The sequence below is a fragment of the Poecilia reticulata genome, linkage group LG22 (genome assembly GCF_000633615.1).
Source record: "Poecilia reticulata strain Guanapo linkage group LG22, Guppy_female_1.0+MT, whole genome shotgun sequence".
Classification (NCBI taxonomy): domain Eukaryota; kingdom Metazoa; phylum Chordata; class Actinopteri; order Cyprinodontiformes; family Poeciliidae; genus Poecilia; species Poecilia reticulata.
The window spans coordinates 9,619,686-9,630,191 of NC_024352.1; the positions used below are offsets into that span (position 1 = coordinate 9,619,686).

The following is a 10,506-nucleotide window of genomic DNA, read 5'->3' on the forward strand; positions in this document are numbered from 1 at the left end:
CTAAGTCAGGGCAGCCATTCATCCAGCAGCCTGTCGTGTTTTTGAGTTAAAAATGTTTAAAGTTGACAGTAAATTTGAAAATATTACTTAATAATTATGTGTTATTAAACCATTAGAAGATGAATACCCGAACAACAACTATAGCATCTTAAAAAATGCTAACATTTTAAAGGAACTTACAAAAAATAAGCAATGCTTAGCCTGGTGGTGGCACAAGTAAAGCCTGGTGGCCCACCAGGCTTATAAAACACGGAAAACCCTGTAATAAATTGAAAAATTAACTTTTTGAATTGTATTATTGAGAGCCACCTGTAGCTGAGAGTATCTTATACTGTATTATAGATATGTTAGGGTTTCTATCATGTACCATGTAAAGACTGCATCGTTATTTGATATGTTGACAAAATAATAATAATTCATAGCACATAATAAAACAGCTGGAGGCTTACATTCATGACTGTCTTTTTTAAGTATGAAGAAAAGAACAGTGGATGCAAACCTCGGCCATTATTGGTTATTATTGGTGTTTTAATTTGTCTTAGCTTTAAATAATTACTTTAATTCTATTTCGTCAATTCTATGAAACTATTAGTTTGAAGTTAGTTGGGGTGTGTGCTAACTACCCGCCTTGTGAAGCTCATTAATAGACCTTCACGTTGACAGACGAGCTGTCCAATGCTTCCATGGAATCTTCCGGGCAACCAATAGCCTTCGGCTCCGAGCAGCTGCTGCTTGGTGATTGGCGGAAGGAGCTTCTGCCTCCCGAGTACAGACGCTTCTCCTTTGGTCAAGGTTGCACTTGGCAGCTGCAGCAGGACGCGAACGGAGCGCCGCTTACTCACGGAGAGCAGCACCGATTATCATCATCATCAGCAGCAGCAGCAGCAGCTCTGCTCTCGTTTTCATACCGAAGGGTCATTCTAGGATCTCCATCCTCACGGTATGTCCGCCATGGACGAGATGGAGGAAGAGTTAAAATGCCCCGTTTGCGGCTCCTTTTACCGGGAGCCCATCATACTGCCTTGCTCCCACAATATTTGCCTGGCGTGTGCGCGGAATATTCTTGTGCAAACCCCCGAAGCCGAGTCCCCGCAGAGCAGCCGAGCCTCCGGATCCGGCGTCTCAGATTATGATTACTTGGATTTGGATAAAATGAGTTTGTATAGCGAGGCGGACAGCGGATACGGGTCCTACGGGGGGTTTGTCAGCGCTCCGACCACCCCCTGTCAGAAATCACCGAACGGAGTCCGGGTTTTCCCCCCGGCCGTCCCCCAGCCCGGTCCGCAGCAGCACCTCCTGCCGCATCCGGCCTCCTTGCCCCCGATCCCCCGCAACTCCTGCATCACCTGTCCGCAGTGTCACCGCAGCCTGATCCTGGACGACCGGGGGCTCCGGGGATTCCCCAAAAACCGGGTGCTGGAAGGAGTGGTGGACCGGTACCAGCAGAGCAAGGCGGCCGCCCTCAAGTGCCAGCTGTGCGAGAAGAGTCCGAAGGAGGCCACGGTGATGTGCGAGCAGTGCGACGTGTTCTATTGCGACCCGTGCCGCCTGCGCTGCCACCCGCCCCGCGGTCCCCTTGCCAAACATCGCCTGGTTCCCCCCGCGCAGGGCCGGATCAGTCGCCGCGCGAGCCCGCGCAAGATCTCCACCTGCACGGAGCACGAGCTGGAGAACCTGAGCATGTACTGCGTGCAGTGCAAGATGCCCGTGTGTTACCAGTGTTTGGAAGAGGGGAAGCACGGCACGCACGAAGTCAAAGCTCTGGGCGCGATGTGGAAACTGCACAAGGTACGTGCGTAAAAACACGAAAGCTTTCTCTGAAGCGAACAGGTTTTCTTCAGCTTTAGGCGGAGCAACAGGTCTGTCTTTAAAAACAAAATGGAGGAAACAGATTTTGATATGTGATTTTTAAATAAGTTTCTGTGTTTCTCTGTTACTGGTGCGGTGTTTAAGGTTTATCTTGAGGAAAAGAAGGGAATAATTGCTTATGTGGAGTCTTATATGAAAGGGGGACAAATCGGCAGCTGTGAATGTACAAAATACGATCTAAGGATGGTTTGGATGATGTGGCTCTTTGCTTTGGGTGGCAAGATCTAGGGGGCGGCACAGGAAAAGTTGTTTCCAATATTAGCTAAGCTGCTGAGTAACATGCAAATAATTTAAAGCAACACACAAAACATATTCTGTCATGCAGTTATATAGGTTTTATTATGTGAAGCGATGAGCTGTAATGCAAAAAAAGTGAAAGCTATTGAACATGGATAGTGAAAGTGAGTGTTGCTTTGGAGACGTGTGTGATACTCCGACCTGGAAGTGGGTTTGAATGCTACGTGTGGCGGCCGTGTACAATCTTCCACTGTCTTTGAATAATAATAATAAAAAGAACAAGCTCTGTTGTTTATGAAAGAGTTTAAATATGATCATCAAGGCTACATGGACGCAGCTGTGCTAAATAGCTTAGAACTTGCTTCAACATTTCAAAAAACATTAACCCTTTAGATTAAGTTTTAAAATCTCCAGCATAAACTTTGTTTTTTCTTTTTCTTCTTTTTTTTGAAGATGGACCCTGAAATGAGAAAATCAAAACATTTTCCAGAATTACAGAACTACGAGAATTGTAACATGTAGCTGTGATAGTGTGGAAAAAGAGAGATGTTTTCAAAACCCTTGTCTATTCAGCCGCAGCCTCTATTGGGGCCGGACGATATGGCATAAATATAAAATCTTCAATGTTTTTTTTTTTTTTAATATCAAATCAGATTTCGACTAATCAAGTTTTGCCCTCGCCTTTTTTCCTTATAGAAAAAAATTACAAATGGACAAAAAATATGTTTAAAAACTGAGGTTATTTCAATTATCCCTTCTGCGAATTGACCTAAATTCAAAGTTGAAATAAACAAACAAGATGGCGGCCCCGAGCGTGCTGACATCACTCCGAACTAGGGAAACCCAAGGAGTGCATCGGCGGAGAAAAAAAAAATCAAGAATGAATTCTTTGAGAACAGAAAATTCTAACCTCTCTGTGACATAAATTGAAAAATATATGTATATTTTCAAGATCACAAAGTATGGTTTCAAAGTTGGCAGGCCTCCTTGCCATCACCCTTATCTTGCTTTTGTAAGTGAAGCGCAGATGCAGCCCTCTGGCGTAGATAACGGAGGTTATTTTGGAACCCTCGAGTCGTCGTGGGCACCGCGTTTTGGCCGCCACGTTTATCTACGCCTCTGCACCGTTGACCCTTCACCTCCGCCGTCCTCTTTCCAGTGAAGGAAAAAACATCGGAGAGCCAGATTTAGTCCCTACAACGCTCCACAAACACTGCAGACTCCCACACACACACACACACACACACACACACACACACACACACACACACACACACACACACACACACACACACACACACGTAGCGATGCAGACAAACCCAGAAAAACGTGAGCAACCGCTCACACAAAAACTTGACACAAATCATCGCCTGTGCTTTCAGGAACGCTGTCCTTGTTGTTTACACTTGAAACGGAGTCCTGTATTTCTCCCCCCCCCMMAAAAAAAGAGAGAAAAAAAATGGGAACGCTTAACCAGCCTCCATTTTTATCATCTGTTCTAGACGGAGCTGAGATGAGTCCATCATTTCAGACGTGAGAGTTCAATTTTAAAACTGATGGAAAAGTCAGAGGAGGCTGAGCGTCTGTTGACCTCGTGTGCTCTCGTGGTTTCACGGGTCTGAAACAGGAGCAGAGTATTTTAAGAAACTAATCAATGGCGGCAGGGCTATTGGGGCCAATATGCAACCCTGATTTTGGCCTCCATCAGCAGCGTCTTGTTATTTCTGATGGGACAGAGTCTGACATGGAGACAGTTTACCAAATAATTTCATTGTRGCTTTAAGTTTTTCCTCACAATCCTGATTTGTATCAGAATTTGCATTTTGTTTTATACCACAGCCTGTTTCTCCTTGAAGCATCATGTTAAAATATGTATATTTTTGACCGCTTGGGGGCGCAGATGAGTCGTAATATGTTATTTAGCAGATAGTGAATTGTAACAACATTAAAATAACAGAATGACATGAGGGAAAACAGAAGGAAAACGTCGCTGAAATAAACAATTCATGATGCTTTCGATTAGCACGGCGTTCAAAAGAAATAACTGTGTTATACTTCTATAATTCAGCTTTAGGGWGACATTTATTTGAACATTAACATCCACTGCAGACTTAGAAAACATGTTTAATGAACTGAGGARGAAAAATATGAAAGAAAAAAAAAAACTTTTTACGTGGTTTCTGTTGGATTAATCTGAAACAGGGAGTTATATTGACATAGATTTTACTCAGCCAACGTTTTTTCAAGTTGTGATATTTTGTGATGCTGTGTGAGGAACTTTCATGCAAATTTTCTACCCACATTTGTACAGTTGTTTGGTTTGAAATACAGACGTTGTAGTTTTAAAACACTGGGTCATAAATCAGGGTTAAATCAGCTGCTTCRATGCTGCCACAGTTTTTCCAAGTTCTTTTGTATTGTTCTTTGATATAAACTGATGCTATTCAGTTCACCACCTGAATCTCACAAAAGATCAACTATATCTCATTCTATCATGTAGATTGTGTTAATCTGTTGAATATTATGTATATCTATAGTAAATGTGGTCTGTTTGAAATAAGCGTTCTAGGTTTGGATAAATATTGGAAAAATAAATTACAGGAAGTAATTTTATTTCCAGACTTTATTCGCAGCCATATGATATAAGTTTGATATCCATCAACCAACCAATCGATCAATGGACCGACCAATCAATGGACCGACCAATCAATGGACCGACCGACTAATCAACCAATCGATTGACCAACCAATGAAATCAACTGACCGACTAACCAATCAATTGACTGACAGATCGACTAACCAAGTAACCGACCAATCAACCAATCGACCGTTTGAGCTCAAACTACTGATTTTCTAAAAGTTATTTAGACTTTAAAAGAATGCAGTAAGTGAATTGACAACTTTTAAGTCTTTAACAGTCTGGATAATTATGGATATTATTTTATCTTAAAAGTTTAGGAGCCCAGTATGTTTATTAACCTGTCTGTGTATCTAAAAAAAACTTTATTAATTGACACTCAGGGGCAATATTGACAGTAAAACCAGAGAGAAGGAGGTGAAAGAAAGTAAAGTTCATCAAAGTGCCCTGACAAGGTTTCTGTCATGTGTCGTCCTCTAATTACTGCTGTGTACCGTCCCGCTCTGCATTCACCTCCAGGCTTTATCACATCAAGAAAACCATCACATAGACACCTCTATTTTTCTCCTTCATGCTTCATCAGATCAAAGCTACTTGTGTTTGATCTCTGAGCTTTTCTTACCGGGCTTCTGCATTTTTCATCATCATCGTCATCGTCATCATCATCATCATCATCATCATCATCATCATCATCATCATCATCATCATCATCATCATCATCATCACTGGCTAATGTTTGTAGCGTGTTGTCTACACAAAGAAGCTTAATGAATCCACACTCACACATTTCTAGTATCCCATCTTTTTTGCTTTCTTCCTGAACATTTTCATCGAGTTTTTTTCAGTCYGCATCCTTCACTGTCCTCTCTTTTACCTTTATTGGGTAAGAGTTGAACAACCTGCCGCCATGGCAACYGAGTCCTTCTTGATGCTGTACAGAGCAACGGAGGTCTCCAAGATACCGGGAGCCGCGAGGGGTTCATCCCAGACGCTTTACGGTGTGTCTGGTCTCAAAGACGATAAAACCTCGGGCATTTATCTCCTTACACTAGATTGATGGCAGCGTGTCTAAAACGTCGCGCAATTCAATGTACCCTAAGTCAACCTTAGTAGCAGAGCAGTGATTGAAAAAGAAGAGTTTTACAGTGTGACTCATCCAGCTCCTGTCTGCCTTTTGTGATTAGACGATCGGTGATGTGTTGACAAGATGTCCGCTTTGTTGCCACATCACTGTTTGCGGCTCTTTGCTGATGCTGTTAGAGGCCGTGCAGGTCGTTGAGTGACGTCTGGGTCAGGCTATGTCGCCTCAGAGCCGATCAAAAACAAACAGTCGGGTGGAGGTTYGATCACCAGAAGATCTGTGAAGTCGACAGCTTCACCAAAACACAAATTCAGGCTTTCTACGTGGTTCTCATGTTAAAATGACACACCTTTCCTGACTGTTAGACAGTTTTGGCCAATTTGGGAAGTTTAAATACAAAGTCTGACCATTTTTTAATGCAGAACTGTCAGCAGGGTATTTCTAGACATGATGCATGAACAAATTCAAAATTTTTCCACGCTACTTAGGCCAAATGTTACTGGATAATAAATTGTCCTAGAAATGATTGCAATAAGCAATAATACTGTTGTTTTGAGACGATTTTTAAGTAACATATTGATAATGAAAGTTCACCCTGTCAAAGACTTATAAACTTGAATTTTGTAAAAAATAAAAAAATWWAAAAAAAACACTCCACACTGGAACTGGAAGACATTGAAGATATCCAAAATAAAACACAACCAAACACACACAAAGAGTAAAATGAAATGGAAATAAAAGCAACACACAACAGAAACCATAGATAAKATGTATTATGAAGTYTCTAAACAAAAACGCCCTTCATAGGTGACCCAACTCATTTCAATTTGTAACGTGATTAATTAACTGATTAATTATTGCMGCAGGCTTCCTGTTTGGTGTAGAGTTTAAGACATTTCAAAGCGTTAATGTTTGGTGCTTTTAACGTCAGCATGTGTTTGAGCCTCAGCTGTGCAACAAGTGAAGCAGGCCTAACTAAAGCAGACATGAAGGCAGTTCTCATCCACCATGCCCCACAAAGTAAGCTAATGAGGACAGACGGCGCAGGTGCTGGGACGACTATTAAAAATCTCATTACAGTCTCGGCGCTGATGTTGTCAGCTGCTTCTGGGTGCCTGCAGTCTCTTAAAATCTCAGCGCGAGCTAGGAGGAAAACCTAAAAAGTCGCAATACCTTTCCTCCTCCTCTAGTGTTCGGACCTCGGCCTGCTTGTCGTAACGAGCCTCGCTGTCCGTCACATCTGTTGTGTTCACAGGATTCTTCTGACTCACAGGACATCCATTCAAAGTGATGCTTAAAATGATGGGGTTGCTGTGGGCAGAGTGCTAACTGTGAGTCAGGAGACGGGAGAAATGGCGTTTGGCCTTTCTGTGCCTGGAACAGTTTGTGTTCTGTGGTCTGGGTACATGTTCGTCCTTTTTTTTTTTTTTTTCCCCTTTATCGGTAAGGAGGAATAAAATGTAYGTTTTGTACCGTGACAGAAAATTCGTAGATAGTGAAAGTCGAAAGAACTCCACACCAAGGCAATGCAAAAATGTCTACAGTGAGTAAGCTTATCACAATAAGCAATTAATCAATCAATCAATCACACAATGAATTAAAATGAGCTTGATAATTTACACTTTGATGATTAATGTTTTTTTTAGAGATTTCACAATCCATTTTATTCATGGTTTCAGTTGTGTGTGTGTGTGTTAATTTCTGTTTTATTTATTGTTTTTTGTGTGTGTTTTATTTTTGACTCTTAAAATTTCTTAAATTTTCAATCAGGAGTGTTTTGTACAAAGTTAAAGTTTATAGGTCTTTGAGAGGGCGAACCTGTATTATTAGATTGTCAAAATAAGACTTGAAAATGGCCTCAAAACAACAATTTGATCATTTATCGGAATCATTTCTGGGACTATTTATTGTCCAGAAAAATGTGTTAGTGTAGTGATGAAATGCAGGAGCTTGCAGACCTGCCTGTTTCTTTTTATTTAGTTATTGGTTTTTGTGTTACCTGTGATAAAGTCATGAGAAATTTGTGAACCGAGCACAGCCTGGAGACAAATAAACATTTCTGCCATTTTGAAGCGCATTTCTGCTTGGTTCAAAATAAGTCCTAGCACAGGACTATTTATTTATTTATTAATTTATAAATTTAATAAATAAATTTATTTATAAATTGATTTATTTATTTTTACCCAAAAACACTGACTGCTGATAACCTCACCACATAACCCCACTTCAGAAAAATCTAAGAGATCACTTTAAAGTTAAACAGATTAAAAATTGGCTTATTTTATTCGCTAATAAACCCCACTTCAGAAAAATCTAAGAGATCACTTTAAAGTTAAACAGATTAAGAATTGGCTTATTTTATTTGCTAATAAAGGTTCCACAATGTAAATCTAATCCAGAATCTAATCAAACTGTAGCTATGTGTGTGTGAAGCATCCAAATATATTAATAATCAAAAGAAAAGTTCCTAAACTTAAATTAACTTTAACCCCAATATTATTATTAGACTCYGACACKTAACAACTTGGGACTTTTCTTTTCTGCATTCCTCAGCTAGCTCTCATCTCTATTTTTCTTCCTTAATGACAAATTAATAGAAGCCCAGAAGCCTTTAACAGCTACGTGGTGCAGATCCCAGAGCATGTCATTTCTGCTATCAGTGATTCTGAGCCGACAGGACACGGTCGCTCCGCTGCTTGGGAACGCGGAGGATGGGGCGGCGTCTTGGAGAGAATGAATTTTCACAGTGGGCGTTTAGCCGGATGACGCTCCATTACTGGCAGCAGCGTTCACCCCTCGAGCTGCGTGTAAGGAGATTAGCTGTGCAAATGTTAATGAAAGACGGAGATAAAGAGCGGGAAAATGAGAGCAAGGGAGTGACCCCCAAATGCCCGAAGAGAGGAAGTGAAACATTGACTGAGGAAGAAGATGAAGGATTAGTCATTATCAGTGTAATGAGCCTCCAACTTCAGTTCACRCAGGAAACACTGGCTCCCAGACAGAAGGTGTTTTCATGTTGACGTATTGGTGAATTATAGGGGTGAAATAATACATCCAGCCCACAGTATGAAGATTATACATCTTACTCACAAACCGGATGAGACAAGGTTGATACATTTGGGAAAAGTCCCAAATTTTTCCATTAATTATTTGTTTGCAGATCACAAAGTGTTAAAGAATCTGTGATTAGCGTAGTAGAGTATGGCAGCCCAAATTTGACCAGATATTTTATCAATTTGTCCCTCTCCTAGACAACTTTGGCAACACAATAGGGAAACTCAAGAACTTTCCTTTTTGTTGCTTCATAATAAGAGTCTGAAAAATAACAACCTAAAGTCCACTCCTTCATATCCTGAGCTCACAAAGTCGAATGCTAGCAGCAACTGGAAGCTAGCTAACGCTAGCAACAAATCTAGCTTCTTTTTCTGGTGTTACTGCTGAATTTTTTGGGACATTTATTAGAAAGCACATTTGACTCTTTCWYTTTTCAGTGAGTAGATGCTACCACAGATTCATATCCTCTCCCAAAACACTCACAGACAGCACAGTCCTCCCTCAGAAGAGGATATGTGACACTGAGTCCTGTGTGGACAAAGCCATGGGTGCCTGGGTGTTGTTGATGTTGGTTCTTAAGAGAACCACTGGGTTAAAATGAAACCAGATTTAAGGAAACTAGACTAAAACGGTGAATAAAAACTAAAATAAACAACAATGTATTTTTACTTTTACTTGACTTATTTTATCATATTGCTACTCTTAGTTGAGTACAAAATCAGGCTTTTACTTGTGTAGGCCTACTTTACTTCAGTTTTTCAGAAATCTGCAAAAAAAAAAAATTTTTAAATCCACACAAAATCAAGAGAGCACCACAAATTTTTTTTTCAGATTTTTACTGCAATTTCTTCTTAAAATTGGCCAAAAACATGGGATTTAAATAACTGCTGCCTCTATAGCTTGACTTGACGTCGGTGACTTCATATGGCGAGTAATAAAAAGTCACATTTAGTATCATACATTAGCGCAAATATCATAAAAATGTCTTAGAAATATTTCTGAATTGGCGCCACAAAAACATTCATTTAAGAACAGCTAATTGAATACTGAAACGGCTATCTATTGATATTTTTTGAACAGTTCAATTGGTTTTACCAACACATTCTGGCACAACCGGTGTTCTTTAAGGAAATTCACATTTTTGATATGGCCCAAAATAAAACATGAGTTAGACGTCTGCTCCCGGTCTATTTTCATTTAGGCTAACTCTTTTTAAGCTTTGTCGGCTGTCAGTTGTGACATTTTTAAATGAGCGCTAATGAGAAGCTTGCAGGAACAAACCTCCCCCCGCCCTGGACGCGCTGACGCTGTGAGCCCATTCAAAACACAAAGAAACATAAAAAAATTTTTTTTTTAAAAACCTTCATCATCTTAATGCTTGCCACAGTGTCATTGTTACTTCTGTGTGGATTGTTAAAYCTCCTTTGTGCATTATTGATGACGGCAGATTTCATTGATGAATTATGCACCAGCCGCTTTAAGGCTCTGCTCGTGGGAAAGACTTGTCTCACGTGGGATCTTGTTAAACACGGAGGAGAATCCAAACTCCTGGAAACGTTTTAGCAACAGGAAGGGAGAGAATAGCACCGAGACGCTTAATGCGTTTCTCATCTTTAATCTCTGAGGA

At 40.5% G+C, this 10,506-nt stretch overlaps 1 protein-coding gene across 1 annotated transcript in view; it reads left to right on the forward strand.

The window, feature by feature from the left end:
- The first annotated feature begins 297 nt into the window (after nucleotides 1–297).
- The window catches only part of trim9 (tripartite motif containing 9), a 37,718-nt gene continuing 27,509 nt past the window's right edge, over nucleotides 298–10,506 (forward strand). Inside the window, exon 1 of the mRNA XM_017302407.1 lies at nucleotides 298–1,788. Coding sequence (XP_017157896.1) covers nucleotides 943–1,788 — 846 coding nt within the window. The 5' untranslated portion in view covers nucleotides 298–942. The remainder of the gene's footprint in view (nucleotides 1,789–10,506) is intronic.